Source organism: Symphalangus syndactylus, chromosome 17 (genome assembly GCF_028878055.3).
Source record: "Symphalangus syndactylus isolate Jambi chromosome 17, NHGRI_mSymSyn1-v2.1_pri, whole genome shotgun sequence".
In the NCBI taxonomy this organism is placed as follows: Eukaryota; Metazoa; Chordata; class Mammalia; order Primates; family Hylobatidae; genus Symphalangus; species Symphalangus syndactylus.
This window is the reverse complement of record NC_072439.2, coordinates 58,884,596-58,906,375: the sequence shown is the minus strand read 5'-3', so window position 1 is coordinate 58,906,375 and position 21,780 is coordinate 58,884,596. Positions and strand designations below refer to the sequence as shown.

The following is a 21,780-nucleotide window of genomic DNA, read 5'->3' as shown; positions in this document are numbered from 1 at the left end:
AAAGACTTTCTTGCCTTATTATTTATTCTCTATACTTCTTTTACTTCATGTGTTTATGTCTTACATATATAATACATTTTATTAAAGAAAGTAAGGTGTGAATACACCAAACAAAAGAATCCCTGACAGGTAAAACCCTTCCAAATTAAAAATTGTAAACAATACTTCAAATTTTTACGCTTTTCCATGAAAATATCATAAAATATTATTCAGATGTGAAATTAAAGAAACTATAACAACTTTTTTTGGTAAAAAACTAAGAAATATTTGGCTCAACTGGCATTTCACGCAATTATATATTTTTATATAAAATTTTGTAATAAAATTTAATGAAAGTATTTAATCCAAAGAGACTTAAGGAAGTTTCCACTACATAGACATGTTATTCATTAAATTTATTCATTAAATTCATTAACTCAAGGTCTCTTAACATCAACTGTCAATACTTTAAATCAAGAAATTTTCATTCATAGGAAAAACTATAAAACACCAGCAAAAACTCTCCTGCATAGGCTAACTGAAGTGTCTTTAGGCAGACTAGATTGCTGATTAGTTTCTACAAAATTAGAAACCCATTCTTTAATTTATTTCCAATTCCAATAATTTAAAATCATACACTAATTTGAATGTCTTGGCATCTTTTTCAAAACATGAAAGCCTTATTCTACAAATCTAGAAATCCAAAGCCATTTAAAAATAAATGTATGAAAAACTACCAAAATTCATCTGATTTTTGATAGATAAATTTTCCTAATAATAAAACGTAAGATATATACCTGGGAAAAAAATTTGAACATCTCAGCTGGTGGTTACTAAATTAATTGGTTTCTAATTTTTCAGATAGTAAATATATGCCTCAAAAGAAAGCGAATTATAATAATTATATTTAGTAATTATTAATATAATTAAGAAACAAATGTATTAAAGTATAAACTATACCTGATGTAGAGAAATATTAGAAAAACATTCAAAGTGTATTTATTTCCTGTAGCTGTCTTTCAACTAAATAAATGATAGAAAAGAAAAACATATTCTAACCTTTCTGTTTTGGATTTGTTGTCAATTTTGTACTGTTCAAGTTCTTGGCTAAGAGAATGCAGTTTTTCTTGAAGTCTCTTTTCACGATCTACACTTCCTTGATAAAATTTCATCTTTTTCCATTGTTTGCACTTTTTCTTCCATAGCCTTAAATTCATGAAGAATTAGATAGCTGACTCCACAGTACTTACAAATTTTTTCTTCAGGCAACATCTAGGAAACAGAACATACACTTACTAAATTTTTTTTTTTAATTCTGAAAAATAAAGTTCAACTGAAGATATTGTAGCCTTGCTGGTTGAATGAAGTAAATATATAGTATACTATGCCTTGGAGCAATAATTATGGCATTGCTCACATTTGTATAAAAAATTTTAAACTGGCATATTGAGTCTGACACAAAATCTTGGGGTTAGAAAAAGATCTTTCAGGGCAATTGTTTCTCCATGGTATCTCTAAGAAAGATTTACTCTTGAAATATTTTCCATAAAATAAAACCAAAAATAGTGAAAAATTTATAATCTTTATAATTCTGGTTTTAAGATGAATTTTCCACGAAGTGGGAGGAAATCACTGTTCTTTAATTGCAAACTGCTCTGTTCTCCTGGCTTTTTCAGATCTTATTTTCCTCATCTGTAAAATTATGACATTACACCAAATGAATTCTGTTTCTGTTCAGTTTCAGCATTTTATGATTTTTACAGAAATTTAACATTCTGTCATAAATCTACAAATAGGAAAAATACTTGGAACCTAATCTCTTCTCCCCAAGTCAGTTCTTAGTAGGTATGGTTATATCCATTTTACAGATTTTTTTTTTTTTAAACTGAGACTACTGAAGTTAAATAACTGGCTGATATGTGGAGAAGCTGGGATTAAAACTCAGGTCTATTTAAAACCGGCACTTGTGCCTTTAACCATCTGTATTATATTTATCTATCACATGTATATTGGATAGATCCTCTTCCTTCCTTCAGATAAAGTGTTGTATGACTTTTGGCCAGCATAGGGCCAGTGAAAAATGAAATTTTAGCCAAGTCAGAAGGGAGATAGTTCTTTTTTCTGTTTCAGGTATAAATATTTCTCAGTAGCCTCTGCTTGTTTTCCTATTCATAAAGGATAAGAGATGGCTTCATAAAATGCTTGCTCCAGGGTAATAAATTTGAAATTAACTCTTGGATTATCCAAAACTTACTCTTAAAGTGACCTCCCTTGAAACTATAGAAACTGTTCCTGTAACTAATAGTAATGCCACCATATCTGCCTACCAATGTCATTACACAAATGTCAACTGGAAGAAGACAATAACACATTTTTATAAAGTAAAATTTGGCTCCTTTAACTTTAATAGTAAAAATTTTAAATTAAAAACTATAATACAGTATTGTGGGATATAGATTAATGACTATATCAACTATCTAATTGCCACTATATAAAATGTATAGATTTATAAAAGTAATCATAAAGATAATCTGGTTCAAGCTCTAGATGGATTCAATTCCATTAATCTACTTCAACCTAAATATGTTGTCGCCTATCCTTTATTTTAACATCCCAAATGATGGGAAACTACTTTCTAAAGCATTCTGTTTCATCTTCTGCCAGTTGTGTCTCTCAGGAAATCCTTTCTTAGGCTCATCACAAATCTGCCTCCCTGAAGTGTGCACTAGTTCCAGTCCTCTTAGAAACCATGTGGGACATCCCCAGGCCCCTTTCACATGAAGGTCTTTCTAATATTTGAAGACAGCGATGAGGAACACTCCATGTCTTCTCTTCTCTAGATCAACACTTACAATTCCTTCAGCTGAATTTCTTCCTCATTCTAGATTTCTCTAAATTTTTTCCAGTGTTCTACATGTGTTTCAAAGTATGGTGCCCAGAATGCAATAGTTTAGTGTGGCTGGTCTCACTAAAACAGAGTAAGAGAAGACTCAAACTTCTCTCATTCTAATATCTCATTACTAATATCATTGTAATACGTTCTAATGCAACCTTAGATCTCATTGGTCTTTCATATTTTTAGCAATTATATTTTGCTTTTATATACTATAACTGGCTTTATGTTAAATAAAACCTCTGATTTTAAAAATACTGCAGTGCAAACCAACATCTCATTATACTGAATATACCAATTATTTCCTTTCTATGTTTCCATTTTAGAGAATCCACGTTCCTCAGCCCTGGCTGCTATGTTTGGCAATGTGACTAAGACTCCCTCCACCCATCTACCCTAGTCATGGCTGACTGGTGAACCAGGATTGGACATCAGACCCAGAAGAACCAAGCCCAAGCTGGTATGAGCCAACTGGGCCTGTAATTGTTGAAGATTCAGGCATTTAGGTCACCTTTGGCACAGCCATAAGACAGAAAATGTCATGCACAAGACACAAAGTAACTAACATAACTAAAATCTGAGACATGAATGAGTAGACACACAGACAGAAGCTGAGATGAGGACAGTGTAGCTCCAGAAAGAGAGAGAAAATAAGGAACCAGCCACTGTCTTATACCCCAAACTCTTCCAGTTCCTCACTTCAGTCCCTCTTGAGTCCTGGCTGCCCTACTTGCCATTTGGAATTCATGCCCAATCTTCCTCTACTATTTTCTCTTTTCTCCCTTAAGCTCCATATTCCTTGCAACCAATACTTCCCATGCTATTATATGAGCATTTGGCTTTTCAGATCCAAGTACAGAACTACAGATGTAAATGTAAATATATAAAAATATATATCTTATATTATCTTAGACTCACATATATTTGAGTATATAACATAGATATTTACATTTCTCTGATGGCCAGTGATGATGAGCATTTTTTCATGTGTTTTTTGGCTGCATAAATGTCTTCTTTTGAGAAGTGTCTGTTCATATTCTTTGCCCAATTTTTGATGGGGTTGTTTTTTTTCTTGTAAATTTGTTTGAGATCATTGTAGATTCTGGATATTAGCCCTTTGTCAGATGAGTAGGTTGCAAAAATTTTCTCTCATTCTGTAGGTTGCCTGTTCACTCTGATGGTGGTTTCTTTTGCTGTGCAGAAGGTCTTTAGTTTAATTAGATCCCATTTGTCAATTTTGACTTTTGTTGCCATTGCTTTTGGTGTTTTAGACATGAAGTCCTTGCCCATGCCTATGTCCTGAATGGTATTGCCTAGGTTTTCTTCTAGGGTTTTTATGGTTTTAGGTCTAACATGTAAGTCTTTAATCCATCTTGAATTAATTTTTGTATAAGGTGTAAGGAAGGAATCCAGTTTCAGCTTTCTACAAATGGTTAGCCAGTTTTCCCAGCACCATTTATTAAACAGGGAATCCTTTCCCCATGTCTTGTTTTTGTCAGGTTTGTCAAAGATCAGATAGTTGTAGATATGTGGCATTATTTCTGAGGGCTCTGTTCTGTTCCATTGGTCTATATCTCTGTTTTAGTACCAGTACCATGCTGTTTTGGTTACTGTAGCCTTGTAGTATAGTTTGAAGTCAGGTAGCGTGATGCCTCCAGCTTTGTTCTTTTGGCTTAGGATTGACTTGGCAATGCGGGCTCTTTTTTGGTTCCATATGAACTTTAAAGTAGTTTTTTCCAATTCTGTGAAGAAAGTCATTGGTAGCTTGATGGGGATGGCATTGAATCTATCAATTACCTTGGGCAGTATGGCCATTTTCACGATATTGATTCTTCCTACCCATGAGCATGGAATGTTCTTCCATTTGTTTGTATCCTCTTTTATTTCATTGAGCAGTGGTTTGTAGTTCTCCTTGAAGAGGTCCTTCACATTCATTGTAAGTTGGATTCCTAGGTATTGTATTTTCTTTGAAGCAATTGTGAATGGGAGTTCACTCATGATTTGGGTCTTTCTCTGTTATTGGTGTGTAAGAATGCTTGTGATTTTTGCACATTGATTTTGTATCCTGAAACTTTGCTGCAGTTGTTTATCAGCTTAAGGAGATTTTGGGCTGAGACGATGGGGTTTTCTAGATATACAATCATGTCATCTGCAAACAGGGACAATTTGACTTCCTCTTTTCCTAATTGAATGCACATGTACCCTAAAACTTAAAGTATAATAATAAAAAAAAATAAAATAACATAGATATATATGTCTTAGACATAGTTATTGCCTTTGGTTATTACCTTAGTTATTGCCATTGGTATCCAGGAAATTCTAAGCTTTATGTCTTTTGCAAAGTTGATCCTTATAAGTCATTTTATGTATCTCACTCACTGATTTTAAAATGCCGAATTGACTAAGTTGAGGACAGAACTCCACAGCATGTCATATCACATTGGTTGATACTGTTCTATTATTCAGCACATTTCGGGTACAACTCTTAATCTGATCATTAAATTATCCAATTATCTTTGTTACCAGCGTATATTTATTTTATACTGTCTTCAGGAATATTATGACAAACTTTGTCAAATGTTTTCATAAAGTCCATATATTCTACACCTAATATGGTTCCTGGATCTAGTAATCCTATATAAAATGAAATGGCAAAGCCTACATGCTTGCTCTCAGTGAACATAAAATTGGCCCAAGGGTTATTGTTTTGTCTAATATATCCTCACAAATCACCCTTTCATAATATATTCTAAATCTTGTCTGGGATTGAAATTAAGTTCATTGGTTGTAAGTTATGGGCACTGTATACATGAAATGGCATTTGTGCATTATCCTATTACTCTCTACATGTTTTCAAACATAACCAAGAGTGGCTCTGCAATCCTATTCAAAGACACTATCAGCCCTCAGAAATATAATTCATCCATGTCAATAAATCTGAACTAATTAGGAACAGATGGATATTTTCTTAAAATTTTTGCCCATCTTGCATTTTGGTTTCTTCTCAATTTGAAAATTGTTGCTTACTATAAGTCACTTTCATCATTAATCCTTGCCTATTAATTGCAGTTCTTGCCCTGCTCCTAGCAAAGTGTCCTATCTTTATTCTAAAGAAAACTCTTGATGGGTGGAGTAGATTTGCAGCCTGATGAATAAAACAGAAATGCTATAAACTTCACATTGTGAAAGGTATTAGAATGTTATTTCATCATAGCAGTCAAGAGAGAAAAGGCTGAAATGTATTTTATGTGAAGCAATACATTTTAGAGAATAGGTTTTCTAGAAGTTCAGCAAGGAAAGAGAAAACATGATATTCATTATGATGTAGAAAACAAGACAATGTGATTTTAAAATAATAGGTCCATAAGAGTGGTCTTCTGACTTTACCTGAATCATTAAGTGAGCAATGTTAAATAAATACATTGCACAAAATTTTTCAATGCTATTAAATTGTAAATAATGTTCTGTAAGCAAAACTGCTATAGAAAAAAATGTAATAACCCTTTCAAATTATTAGTGTCTATATGAGCTAATTACTTAGGGCATTTTTGTGAAACTTGAGAAGATATGAAATACTGTAATTATGTTCCCAAATGAAGTAAAATATCTGCTTTTTGTGAAATATAATTTATGCTTCATTCTTATAACTTGGTATTATATCATCCTCTCGTTTTGAAAGTAAAATAATGACATGCTGTCATTCTTGACAAAAGGCCTATCATTAACAGGATGTTCTGGTGTTCTACAAGATGCACTTTGGAGGAGACATTAACAAATGCAGTATATTAAACAAATGTAGAACCATTTGAAAATAAACTATGAAACAAACTTCTCAAATGCAGTGTTCATACTTTTAAAATTATAGTTATTTAATATAAAAATAATGTAAATGTTTAAAAAGGTTAAATTAGGCTTCAGATCCTTTTCAGAGCTCCTGTCTGTGCTTCAACTAGAAAAACTACTTAGTACCTTCCTGCTGCCCAATTGTGGCATTCTCTATTTCAAAATTGTGCCGCTTGGCCAAGCATGGTAGCTTACACCTGTAATCCCAGCACTTTGGGAGGCCGAGGTAGGTGGATTGCTTGAGCCCACGATGAGCCTGGACAACATGGTGAGACCTTATTTCCACAAAATTTTTTTAAAAATTAGCCAGGCGTGGTAGTGTGTGCCTGCAGTCTCAGCTACTTGGGAGGCTGAGGTGGGAGGACTGCTTGAGCCCAGGAGACAGAGGCTGCAGTGAGCTGAGATGGTGCTGCTGCACTCCAGCCTGGGCAACAGAGCAAGACCTTGTTTCAAATACATACATACATACATACATACATACATACATACAATTGTGCCTCCTTCTCCCACCCATATGACGCTTTTTGTGCTTAGACAAGGAGGAAATAAACTATTTTTTGTAGATAAGAGTGATAGCAGTATGAAATATTAATCCTTCTAAGAGGTTTTCCATTCAATAAGATGCCTTTACTCAAAACAATGAGTGTTTAGTAAATTTCATTCAGATTAGGAGAAAGTTTTTGAGATAGGGAAATACATACTTCAAGCTCATTAGTCAAACAGACCACCCGACTACTTCATAAAGCCATTAGGACCCTTCCTCATCATTAAGTTAACCTGCTTATTTGCCAATTTAAAAACCAATTTAGTAACGGGCACTTACAAAAAAAACCCCTACAGCTTTATTATAATTAGTAGTAAAAGACTCAGTGCTTTTCCCCCTAAGGTTGGGAAAATGGCAAGGATATCTACCCTCGCTGCACTTATTCAGTATAGTCCTAGAATATCTAGCCAGAGCAACAATGCAAGGGGAAATAAAAGGCATACATATTAGAAGGAAAAAATAAAACCTCTCCCTAATTGAGATGGCATAATTATCTACATAGAAAATCCCAAGAAATCGACAATAAAACTAGAACTAGTAAGTTCAGAAAGGTTGCATGTTTCAAGATACAAACAGAACAATCAATTGCATTTCTATATATACCCAGTCAGCACCTGGACACTGAAATTGAAAATACAATATATATATATTTACAATTGCTCCAAAAAATTAAATACTCAGGTGTAAATATAACAAAATATGTACAAGATTTGTATGTTGAAAACTACAAAATGCTGATGAAATATATTGAAGATCTAAATAAATGGAGAGAGATACTATGTTTATGGTTTGGAAGACTCAAAATAGTAAAGATATCAATCCTCCCAAAATTGGTATAATCAAATTTCTATCAAAATCTCAGCAAAATATTTTATATATAGAAAGAGTTATTCTCAAATTTGTATGTAAAGCCAAGGAATTAGAATAGCTAAAATATGCTGAAAAGGAAGAATAAAGTGGGGGGAATCACTACCTGATTTCAAGACATACTGTATTGCTATAGTAATCAAGATTGTATGATATTGGCAGAAGGAAGGACACATAGATCAATGGAACAGAACAGAAAACGACCTCCATAAATATGCCAAACTGATTTTTGACAAAGGTACAAAAGCAGTTCAATGAAAGAAAGATAGCCTTTTCAACAAATGGTGCTGGTACAATTGGATATCCATACATTTTTTTTTTTTTTAAAAAGGAACCTCAACCTAAACCTCACATATTCTACAAGTAGAGACAAAAATATAAAATATAAAAGTAGAAAAAATTAGAAGAAATATTTTTAGGAAAATAATAGGAGAATATCTTCAGGATCTAAACTGGAAAAGACCTCATATTTAATACCAAAAGAATGATTCATAAATGGAAAATCTGATAACCTGAATTTCATCAAATTTAAAAACTTCTGATCTGCAAAAGACCTTGCAAATAGGATAAAAAGACAAGCTACAGACCAGGAGAAAATATTTGAAAACCACATATCTTACTAGTACCTAGATTATATAAAGAATTTCCAAAATTCAGCAGAAAAAAAAAGTCTAATTAGAAAATGAACAACAAGACTTGAAGAGACCTTTCACATAAGAGGATATTCAGATGCCAAATAAGCACATGAAAAGATATTAACATCATTTCATTAGCCATTAGGAAAATGCAAATTAAAACCACAATGAGATATCACTCACTACACATCACCGACAACATCAAATGCTGGTAAAGATGTGGAGAAACTGGATCACTCATATACTGCAGGTAAAAAATGTAAAATGGTATACCCACTCTGGAAAACAGTTTAGTAGTGTCTTTAAAAAAAAAAAAAAAAAAAACACCTGTAGTTACTATATAACATAGCAACTGAACTCTGAACTCTTGGCCATTTATCCCAGGAAAATGAAAATGTATGTTCACATAAATGAATGTTTATAGCAGCTTTATATGTAAAGCAGCTGAAAACTGGAAAAAACCTAGATTCCCTTCAATGGGTAGGTAAATGGTTAAACAAACTGGTACATTCATACCATGGAATACTACTCAGCAATAAAAAGGAATAAACTATTGATGCACACAACCTAATGAAACTCCAGAAAATTACAGACTGAAAAAAGCTAATCCCAAAAGATTACACACTACATGATTCCATTTATATAACATTCCTGACATAAAATTATTGGAGACCAGACCAATGGTTGCCAGGGCCATGGACTGGGAGTAGGGAAGAGACTGGGGAAGTTAAGGTGAATGTGGTGATAAAAGGACAACATGAGGAATCCTTGTTGTGATGAAAGTGTTCTGTATCTTGATTGTATCAATTGTCAATATCCTGGTTATGACATTGTACTTTAGTTTTGCCAGATGTTACCACTGCGGGAAGCTAGATGATGAATACTTGGGATTTCTTGGTGTTATTTCTTACCCTGCATGTGAATCTACAATTATCTCAAAATAAGAAGTTTAATTTTAAAATAATAAAAATAGAAAAAAATCAATCTGGGACTAAAATCCCAGAGATTGATCCATAAAAACATGTTATTGAGCAATATCAGAAATGCTGGCTTTATCCTATGTAAATTATAAATGATATGCCTATGTCTATCTATATATACTTCCAAAGTATATTTCCTCCAATACCTATTTTTACACCGGGAATCCTCACCTTAGTAAACTCGATGACCTTCTATGGTCAGTTGGCAAAAGTATTTTTGACTGCAAATTGGCAAATTCAGATTTTTCAAGATTCATAATAATATTTTGAAGAAAATGCTTCTTCTAATGAACTATCTTGGGTCACAAAAATAAGTGAATAGACTCTCCAAAAATTATACAGCTTCCTATTCCCTTTGTCAGAAGGTTTTAATAAAACTACAATTGCTTAAAAACACATCATACATAAACGTCCATACACACACATACATCACAACTTTCCCAGGATGCTAGGTCTAACATTTGTATGACCACTTTATTTTCCCTTTTCTTCCACTTCAACTCAACAAAAAATCTGAACCTAGCCACAGTGACCCAAAATAACCTGGAAATTAAGTTTATTTTTTCTGGCAAATGACAATCTGTGCTTGGAAATATAAAACTGCTATTCTGAATAAATTTCAAAGTTCCAAAGTACTAAAATTACTTTACTGCAACAGGACAAAATGAGCTGTTACTGCTGGGGAAAGGGATTGTTATCCCTGAAAGAACAGTGCGCTCTCTAGCCCTTGTATTGCTACTTCTGTTTTGCAAAATAAACAACTCTGATCTCTTTTTTTACTTTTGTGTTCTGTGGTAATAAAGACTTCCTGAAGCTAAAATCCTATTACAAGTGTTCATTTTGTCACCATTTTAAAAAAACAAAAGATCAGTTTCACTTTTTGCAAACTAACTGATTTTTCCACTAGCTTGTTGCTGTTGTTTTGATTTCCACATATGTCCCCTGGCAAAAACAGCAAAAGGAAAATTATTCATTGCTCTTTTCTAAAAAGAGGAGTCCATATGTCTCTAAAATGGATTGACATTCACGAGGGGAAGAGATATACAATTACAGTATTACTTTGCTGATCTGTAAGTGTTGTTTTAGTCTTAAATTGTGGCAATAAAGTCCTAAACCCAGAACAGTACTATAATTTCAAGTGTATTCTGCTTTCTGAATACTTGATGAAAATGCTAGTAAGTCTGCTGGTTATCTGAGGTCAGGGACAGGTAGGAGTCATCTCAGCCTGGAGAGAGAACAGATTTAGAGATATGATCTAAATACATACAGAAGTAACCTGTAGAGTGCAGCAGCAGAAAAAGGAGCCAAATGTGATTTTGCTGTCTAGCCCATGGGCCGCTTTTACATTTTCTGCCACTTAAGAAGATGGAAGTCTGACAAGTATACTATGCTCAGTCAGAGACTGTGATAAAAAAGGAAAAAGACCTGGACATGAGAGTCAAAGATTATCTTATTCCTTCTTCCCTAAAATTCCCTGAGGAGATGAGACCAAGGGGAAAATGGTTTAACAATCTTAGCCTTCTAATCAGGCAACGGGTTCTCCAACTGTAGCTTTTTATCATCATAGTTCTTCTCTATCTACACTTTTTCTTTGGTAGCCATCTCCCCTACCACCTTTACATTTTTTGCAACTCTCCTTTTTCTACTACTACTCATTTTGGCATTAATAGTACAGTGTGGCATAGTCATCTTCAAATTCTAATTTATCAGCCATCTATTTCCATATCACATAGCAAAAATACATAAAGAAATAAATAGGAAAGGAAGGCTCTCACCTTTTCTTCCCTGATTTCTACACTCACCTTCCTTGCCTATACACAGAAAAAAAAGGAAACAGCAGGGACTTCTCTAGAAAGAGAAGCCAGCATAAAAAGTAACATAAAAAGTTAACAGAACAAGAAAGAAAAAAAAAAGCCTTTGAAAGACCCGTCACTGCACACTGATCCACCCACCTCAGGTCCTTTTTTCTTCAATAGAGAAATAGAGCCATTTCCAAGCTATTATGAAAAAAAGTCTTTTTCTTCACATTAAAATGAAATGGTTCTAATCTAAATGGCTCCTGTTACCACTATAAGCTATATATCTAATCAGCAGTCCCCAGTTTTTTTTGGCACCAGAGACTGATTTCGTGGAAGACAATTTTTCCATGGACTGGGGAGATGGGGATGATTTTAGGATGAAATTGTTCCACCTCGGATCATCAGGCGTTAGTTAGATTCTCATAAGCAGCACACAACCTAGAACCCTTGCATGTGCAGTTCCTGCTCCTGTGAGAATCTAATGCTGCTGCTGATCTGACAGGAGGCAGAGCTCAGACGGTAATGCTCACTGGCTTGCCACTCACCTCGGGCTGTGTGGCCCAGTTCCTAACAGGCTATGGACTGGTACTAGTCAGCGGCCAGGGGTTTGGGGACCCCTGATCTATCTCTCTAATATTATTCTGTATAGAATAATACATGCAGCTGATTAAATACACTGCCCAGTCACTAAGAAATTAAGTGAAATTACAGACAATCTAGATAAATCAAATATAGGTAAGAAGTTATGTAACACATTTATTCTAAAAGATGGTACTTTCATAGGCTTTGGGATGTATATACATATTCTGGCTACTTTAAAATCAAGCACCCCAAACAGGGACTGGCACATAATAGGCATAATAAATACTTGTTGTATAAATGCATCTAACTTAGGTCTGAAAAAGTGCAAAGCTGAACTTTACATGACCAAATCTACGACCAGCACACTTGTCCAGGACCTTAGGCAGCTGAGCCTCTTTTGGTGTCCCCACTTCTCTGCACTGCCTGGATGGCTGCCTGCCATTCTTGCTTTAGACTCTAACTGCAGATTTATGAAATGCTTGGTTTTAGTATTTTTTAAACAATTTACTTGTAAAGTATCTCAAACATGAGAGAAAACCCTCTATAACTCTCATAAAAACCTTATCAAAATATAGATAAGATACATATTTTATGTTTTCAAAACACTGAAGTTGTTAAAAATTCTCTAACTTGGCCAGCTTTTCTCACCAGAAAGCTTCTGTTCCTTTGACCTAAGATGCCTTACCCGCTGCCTGTGGAAATACTAGGCCTTCAAGAGGCAACTCCAGTTTCACCTCCAGCATAAAGCTCCCCCTCTGGCCATTCCACCATGCAGGAATTCCTCTTTCTACTTTCTTCATTCTCACAGCAGATACTATCTTACATGGCACTAAATCATACACTGTCTTGTAGAGCTATTTTTCATCATGTCATTATACATCCTCTGCCTGAGAGGTGATTAGGGTCTGAAGTGCAGCTATTGTTTCTTGTAGATTTTGTTTGCTTTGCTTTGTTTCTTTTAATTTCCACCACACCTAGGCTAGTACAAGAAAGGGACTTAGTTCAGGGCAAGAGGAAGGATATTTCATGTCTTCAAATATATATAAGCACCATTTCTCAGGTGAGTACAAGTATAGCTGAACCCTCTCTGTATGCTTACTCTTTTACACCTAACTTAAAAGGTGAAGATAATTGAATGTAATGATTTAAAAGGTCTTTTATGGTAAATGGACTTCTCTTCCTGTTCCTGCTAGATTACAGTTTACATAAATCTGAAGGGCAGGCAGCAACAGTAAGCATCAAGTTAAATCAATGACATGATTAACAGGCAGCCCAAAGGTACATGCACAATGGACAAAAGCCTATCTGAGAGCTGACTGCAAATTTTAATCAAAATGTAACAGATTAGTTGTTAATTAAGAGTTAACTGTAGATTTACTGAAAAACCTGATTGATGATAAAGTTTGAGGTCATAACTCACAATTTAAGTCAATCTTTTTCAAAGAGAGATTTTTAAAATTATACTATTAACAATGTATGGATTGCAAGCTAAATATGGGGAAAATGCCTTGTCCTGAGTACAGATGTGAACTAACAGGGAAGAGAACAGCATAAAAACTAAAGAACTGGGTGTTAATTAGATTAAATGAGTTGATATATAGTTGACCTTTGAAAAACATGGACATTAGGGGTGCCAACCTCCCCTCTACATAGTTGAAAATCCATGTACGACTTCTGACTCCCCAAAAACTTAACTACTAATAGCCTACTGTTGACAGGAAGCCTTGCTGATAATATGAACATTCAATTAATGCATATTTTATAAAGTAAGCTAGAGAAAAGAAAATGTTATTAAGAAAATCATCGTAAGGAAGAGGAAATACATTTAATCTTCATTAAGTGGAAGTGGATCATCAAAAATGACTTCATCCTCATGTTCACATTGAGCAGGCTGAGGAGGAAGAGGAAGAGGAGGGGTTGGTGTTGCTGTCTCAGGGATGACACAGGTGGAGAAAGTGGAAGGGGAGGCAAAAAAGACAGGCACACTTGGAGTAACTGAGGAAATATAACTTCTGTCGAACTTTTTTGCTTTTTCATTTCTCTAAAAATGTTTCTATATGGTGCCAATCCTTCTTCCAAAGTTTGCTTTAGTTTCAGTGCCCATATCACAGAAAGGTTCATGTTGTAAAAGAAGTGAGAAGCAGTCTTGAATAATTGAAACCCTTCTGCCATACTATCTAACATCAATTTGTTTTCTGGCACTGCCTCTACTATGTCTTCTTTCTCATTGTCTGCACTGATTCAGAAAAAAAAATCATCTCCAAGTTGTCCTCTGCTAATTCTTCGTGTGATGTCTCTTAGCTCCTGAATTTCTCCAAGATTAGTATCTTTTTTTTTTTTTTTTTGAGACAGAGTCTCGCTCTGTCACCCAGGCTGGAGTGCAGTGGCGCGATCTCGGCTCACTGCAAGCTCCGCCTCCCGGGTTCACGCCATTCTCCTGCCTCAGCCTCTCCGAGTAGCTGGGACTACAGGCGCCCGCCACCACGCCCGGCTAATTTTTTTTTGTATTTTTTAGTAGAGACGGGGTTTCACCGTGGTCTCGATCTCCTGACCTCGTGATCTGCCCGCCTCGGCCTCCCAAAGTGCTGGGATTACAAGCGTGAGCCACTGTGCCCGGCCCAAGATTAGTATCTTGAAACCCTTCACTCTCTGACCTTTTTTGCCATATCCACAATCTCTAATTTCCTTTATTGGCTCCATTGTAAATCCTTTGAAGTCATGCACAACGTCTGGACAGTTTTCTTTAGAAGGAATTTCTTGTTCCAGGCTTGATGACTTTCATGGCTTTTTCTATAACAATGATGGCATCTTCAATGGTGTAATCTTTCAAGACTTTGGTAATGTTCTATCAGGGTTCTCTTCCATAGCATTGACAGTCCTTTCCATAGACTACTGTTGAGGTACTTCCTGACTTCAGAGACAAAGCATTGATGGACTCAGTCTAGAAAAAGCGATCTCCTTGTCCAAGCCTTTGTGTTGTACAACCAAAAGACATAACACCTGATGTTTATCTTTTCCCATCAAGGATGGAGATTAGCAGTTTTATAGATAAGGGAAGTCCTGATCATAAACCTGACTACATTTGCACAAAACAATAGATTTGGCCTATCCCTTCCTTCCTTAAATCCTGGTGCTCACTTCTCTTCCTTACTAATGTATTTTGTGTCATTTTTTTTTTTTTTCCAGAATAGGGCACTTTTGTTTGCATTAAAAACCTGTTTAGGAGATTGATTTGAGTGATAACTCCATCTCCTGTGTAGCATGGCCATCCTCGTTTCCATTAAACTCTTTCTCTACTGCAATGCCATGGTCTCAGTGGCTTGATTTCATCTGTGTGGGAGGAAGAACCCATCGGGCTATTATAAATTTGGGGGTCTGTCTGGGATCTGCCTTTGTCGGTGCCTGCCTGCAGTTTGTCAGCCCCCACCAGTATGATGGAATTGGAGGTCAGCTCTGGCAGCTGCTTATTTCTCTGGAACTGAAGGCCATGTCTGGTGCTGTCCTTGCCCAGTGAGGCCCTGTTGACCCATAGTGCTTGGGCCTAATTGCAGTAGAGAAAGACATCCTTCCTAGAAAGACATCTTTAAACTGGTGTGCTGAGTATTCTAAGCAAAGCCAGAACCTTCTTCCTTCTCCCAGTTGGTTTGGCTCCACTGGGTTTCTTGGTTCTGCTCCTTCAAGGGTCTTGGTTTGGCTCCTTTGGGGGTACTAGCTGGCTCTCCCAAAATAGTAGGAAGACTCTGGGTTTGGGGAGATGTCTTCCCAGTTAGAGAATAAGAGGTTAGTTCAGAAGAATTACTCCTGGAAATTTTTGGTTAGGAATCCTGGTTTGGAAGGCCTTTTTGTTTGTCTTTATCTCATTGTGTGTATTTGTATATATGGAGAGAATTCCCTGAAAGAACTGCTGATGAAAGTCCAGGAGGCTCTACTAGTTTGTCTGGTTGGTCACATTCTGTGAGCCATGAAGAAAGTTCAACAGGTCTAACTCAGGGTGACTATCCACTCTTCCATGTTGCTTAAAGATCACCTGTTGAAACTCCTGGTTGGAGAATATCCCACCCCACTCTGAGTGGACCAAAGACAACATGGGCCAACAGAGGCAAGTTTAAGCCTTGCCAGGTCAATACTTGGATGCTAAGTGGGGTGACTGGTGTCTGTGTTTTGTCATGTGTATTTTCCTCTGCCTGGAACAAAAAATATCATTTTGGTTCCCCCATGTAGTCTGGCTACATCTTGCAAAACGAGGTTTTTGACTATGATTCCATGAAACAGAAAGAGATGATTTTCTTTTGTAATGCAGCGTGGCCCCACAGCTATGGTACAGCAAGCAGCATCACCAAAGCTGCTGAGAGAAAAGGAACCTGGAAAGCTAGCATGCCGGCAAAAGGGTAAGAATTTCTTATCAGCCAGGCTTCTGGCCTCTATCTGCACAAACTGATGGTAAAAATCACTGTCTCCTTTGCAAAGTCTGATTAATGGGAAAAAAGGGTTTGTATGATTAGTCTGAGGTTGTAGCAAATCTCGTGCACTTTGTGCTATGAATATTCATATTGTTTCACTCCCTTCCTCTCAGTTTTTATCTTTATGTGTCTTCTGTCATGGAGAGGGGCACCGTAGGATAGAACAAGGGCCTAGGATCCCTATAAGCCCAAGGCTCAAGCTGGCCCTGTGGGCTGGTCAGTTACAAACTTTGCTGCTGGTCCCTGAAACAAAAACTGGACGAGGTTTCCCTCTCATCTTGTTTTACATCCTTGGGAGCTTGACTCTGTGACCATGTGGAGGTACACTCTCAGTCTCCACCATCCAAAGGGCAGGAATTTTTCGGTTCATGTCAGTATGAGAGGACCAGGTGTCTCAGATGAGTCAGCACACTCTTCATCCCAAATGTGTCATGCCTTTGGGTGAGTCTTGTCTTAAAAGATCCCATTTCTACAGGGCTCTTGTCATCTTTTGTTATCTTAAGCCCATTACAGAGAGTGAATTCTTGGGTATGATGGAGATATCTCCTCTATCCCCTCTCTAAGAATACCTCTTGCTTATATGATAAAATCCTGGAACATTAACATCTGGGCTTGTAAAAGACTCAGATTAAGTCACTACTGAAACTGAGTATACCATTTTTTAAAAAGAATTTTAGAAATCTTTTATTCTCCACAATTAAAGTTTTTAAAAAGGATGAATAATGTCATAATTAGCTTCAGAAAATTCTCTCAAGCAGTTACAATCCTTTACAAGCTTGAAAATGACTGCCCCAGACTCCTTCCTGGAAGAGCAATGGCAGCTGCCCCATGCTGTAGCTCAGTAGCTAAGACTACCCTTTTATAGTAGCAGTCTGGGCTCAATTGCTGGCTTTGGGAATGAGTCCTTTCTGGTTGGATACTTGTGGGACTTTTGCCATTTATTGATTCTTTTCTTCTCCATGGACAGCTTCTGATTTCCTGTCTTGAATTTTCTTTTCTCTGAGCTACCTCAGGGGCTATTCTACATATTGTAAAAATGCTTGCAATCTCTTTGGAGACACCTCATGCATCCATGGATAAGTCCTAATCTTAGGTAAGACTTACTGGTTTCACTTAGGAGAAGACCTTTGAGGGGGAAAAAAGCTTAAAAGCCAGAGGCTGTTTGTCCTGGCTAGAGTATAGTAATAAAAGATATAAAAGGATTTCTTTAACGAAGCTCTATGGTTAAAAGTTGGCTTAACTAAAAGTTGGTATCTACACTATACATATATTTTAAAGGTCTTTATGCTTTTTCTCTTCTTGGATCTTGTTTTTTTGAGAAAAAGCTTTTTCTTTTTCTTCTTGGTTGGCTGAATTGTTTCTCCATTTACTTCTTTTTGCCAGCCTGGGATTCCTTAGGAGAAACAGAGGAGGTGCCACAGGCCCCATTTGGGGAAAAACCTGTTTTCCTCATGAAACCCACAAAATTGTAAGTAGACAAATCCTTCTCAAAATTTATGACTCTGCTCTGTTTTGCATTACATTATCCGACCTTTTTAACTTTTGAGGATATAAGAAATTACTTTGCTTTGGCTGGGCTTGGTGGCTTAGGCCTGTAAAACCAGCACTTTGGGAAGCCAAGGTGGGTGGGGTCACCTGAGGTCAGGAGTTCAAGGCCAGTCTTGAACATGACGAAAGCCCATCTCTACTAAAAATACAAAAATCAGCCAGGCATGGTGGCACATGCCTGTAATCCCAGCTACTCGGGAGGCTGAGGCACAAGAATTGCTTGAACCCAGGAGGCGAAGGTTGCAGTGAGCTGAGATTGCACAACTGCACTCGGTGACAGAGTGAGACTCATCTCAAAAAAAAAAAAAAAAAAAAACTGAGACAGAGCAAGACTAGGAGGGAGGGAGGGAGGGAGGAAGGGAGGAAGGAAGGAAGGAAGGAAGGAAGGAAGGAAGGAAGGAAGGAAGGAAGGAATGAATTGCTTTATGAGAGAGGCTTTATGAGAGAACTTTTAGCCTTGGTGTGTAATAGCTAGGTAAGAGATATACTCTTTGGGATGGCTAATGGCAGATGCTTACAATTGAGTTACTACACGGTGATACTTGGTTCTTTGCACACTGAATAAGAAAACCATGCTCTTGGGCACCCGGAAAGTATGGATTGGGGAATGGACTGATTACAGATTGAGCTGATTGGCTTTGGGTTGCCCACTAGCCTCAGCGAAAATGTCCTTGCAACGAGATACACCATAAAATCACTATCTCGTCCTATAGCGTTTGTCTTTTGGGGCACCCAGGATTAGGCATAAAAATAGAGCCCTTGATTTTTGGGGATCTATCTTACGGTTCTGCCTGTCTGGCCCTGGAAGCTGCACGCTTTCTTGGCCCTGTTCCTTGAAGGGCTCCACCCTGAAGCCACAAATCCAATTTAGAAATTTACATATTTAAGAAAACCCCCATTGGTAAGGGTGCCTGCCTGTGTATATTAGAAACTATTAACTTACAAGGTTTTGGCTTAATGTCTCAGCTCTGTGCTTTTTTTTTTTTGAGATAATAAAGGTTAATTATTATTATTATTTTTTATACTTTAGGTTTTAGGGTACATGTGCACAATGTGCAGGTTTGTTACATATGTATCCATGTGCCATGTTGATTTGCTGCACCCATCAACTCATCACTTAGCATTAGGTATATCTCCCAATGCTGTCCCTCCCTGCTCCCCCCACCCCACAACAGTCCCTGGAGTGTGATGTTCCCCTTCCTGTGTCCATGAGTTCTCACTGTTCAATTCCCACCTATGAGTGAGAACATGCGGTGTTTGGTTTTTTGTCCTTGCGATAGTTTACTGAGAATGATGGTTTCCAGTTTCATCCGTGTCCCTACAAAGGACATGAACTCATCATTTTTTATGGCTGCATAGTATTCCATGGTGTACGTGTGCCACATTTTCTTAATCCAGTCTATCGTTGGATATTTGGGTTGGTTCCAAGTCTTTGCTATTGTGAATAGTGCCACAATAAACATATGTGTGCATGTGTCTTTATAGTAGCATGATTTATAGTCTTTTGGGTATATACCCAGTAATGGGATGGCTGGGTCAAATGGTATTTCTAGTTCTAGATCCCTGAGGAATCACCACACTGACTTCCACAATGGTTGAACTAGTTTACAGTCCCACCAACAGTGTAAAAGTGTTCCTATTTCTCCACATACTCTCCAGCACCTGTTGTTTCCTGACTTTTGAATGATGGCCATTCTAACTGGTGTGAGATGGTATCTCATTGTGGTTTTGATTTGCATTTCTCTGATGGCCAGTGATGATGAGCATTTTTTCATGTGTTTTTTGGCTGCATAAATGTCTTCTTTTGAGAAGTGTCTGTTCATGTCCTTCGCCCACTTTTTGATGGGGTTGTTTGCTTTTTTCTTGTAAATTTGTTTGAGTTCATTGTAGATTCTGGATATTAGCCCTTTGTCAGATGAGTAGGTTGCGAAAATTTTCTCCCATTTTGTAGGTTGCCTGTTCACTCTGATGGTAGTTTCTTTTGCTGTGCAGAAGCTCTTTAGTTTAATTAGATCCCATTTGTCAATTTTGGCTTTTGTTGCCATTGCTTTTGGTGTTTTAGACATGAAGTCCTTGCCCATGCCTATGTCCTGAATGGTATTGCCTAGGTTTTCTTTTAGGGTTTTTACGGTTTTAGGTCTAACATGTAAGTCTTTAATCCATCTTGAATTAATTTTTGTATAAGGTGTAAGGAAGGAATCCAGTTTCAGCTTTCTACATATGGTTAGCCAGTTTTCCCAGCACCATTTATTAAATAGGGAATCCTTTCCCCATTGTTTGTTTTTGTCAGGTTTGTCAAAGATCAGATGGTTGTAGATATGTGGCATTATTTCTGAGGGCTCTGTTCTGTTCCATTGATCTATGTCTCTGTTGTGGTACCAGTACCATGCTGTTTTGGTTACTGTAGCCTTGTAGTATAGTTTGAAGTCAGGTAGCGTGATGCCTCCAGCTTTGTTCTTTTGGCTTAGGATTGACTTGGCGATGTGGGCTCTTTTTCGGTTCCATATGAACTTTAAAGTAGTTTTTTCCAATTCTGTGAAGAAAGTCATTGGTAGCTTGATGGGGATGGCATTGAATCTATAAATTACCTTGGGCAGTATGGCCATTTTCACAATATTGATTCTTCCAACCCAAGAGCATGGAATGTTCTTCCATTTGTTTGTATCCTCTTTTATTTCATTGAGCAGTGGTTTGTAGTTCTCCTTGAAGAGGTCCTTCACATCCCTTGTAAGTTGGATTCCTAGGTATTTTATTCTCTTTGAAGCAATTGTGAATGGGAGTTCACTCATGATTTGGCTCTCTGTTTGTCTGTGATTGGTGTGCTTTTAAAATATAAGTTCTCTATCCTGTTTCACCTAGGAGCTGTCCCTTTAGAAATGCAAATTTAGAGTTGCCTAGCTGACAGTTGTTTAGGGCAGGGAATAGGTAATCAAGAAACTGATAGTCTAAAATAGGAAATAGAAACTTAAAAACTGGCAAACAAAAAAATCTTACAACTACCAGATCCATTTCCTTCCATGTAATTATATGTGTTGTGTGTGGGATGTTTATATAAAAGAACTCTAATTAACTGGTTTAGGGAAGAATGACCCCTAAAATAAAATATTTTGTCAGAAAAATAGAAAATTTAATGCCTTTTAGTGTAGATGACTTTAGAAATCTTTGTTAAGTGTAGCTTTAAGAATTATTGGTAAAATAAAAACATTTTCAAAATTTAGACATTTGGTCTAAAGTAGGCAGACTGAATACTGTCTTTGTGATACGTTTTAAGGTTATAAACTACTTCTATGATATTTTTGAAAATTGACTTGTCTATTCTTCAGCCATTAGATTTTAGGTAAGATCTGGGGACATATGGAGTTAGCCCTGTCCTCCGACTAGCCTAGGAAGAGTCAGTCACTGTCTGAAGCTCTGTCCTTGTCCTAGGCTCTGCAATCTGACACATGGTTAAAATTACTTACTTACCAGGTTCCTAACCAGAAATAAAAGTCGCTAAGAGTTAACATATTAACATTGAGACTACTAGAGAAAGTTTATATACAAGTTATATAAAGAAAGTAGAATGTGTTTTTGTCTTGGAAATATGGCTTTTGTTCAAAGGAAAGTAATCAAGTTGAGTTTGGAGATTTTTGAGGATTGTCCCAAAAAGA

At 36.6% G+C, this 21,780-nt stretch overlaps 1 protein-coding gene across 1 annotated transcript in view; it reads right to left on the bottom strand.

The window, feature by feature from the left end:
* The window catches only part of LEKR1 (leucine, glutamate and lysine rich 1), a 227,132-nt gene that overhangs the window by 195,949 nt on the left and 9,403 nt on the right, over positions 1-21,780 (bottom strand). The window contains 2 exon segments of the mRNA XM_063620289.1: positions 1,039-1,152; positions 1,154-1,251. Coding sequence (XP_063476359.1) covers positions 1,039-1,152; positions 1,154-1,251 — 212 coding nt within the window.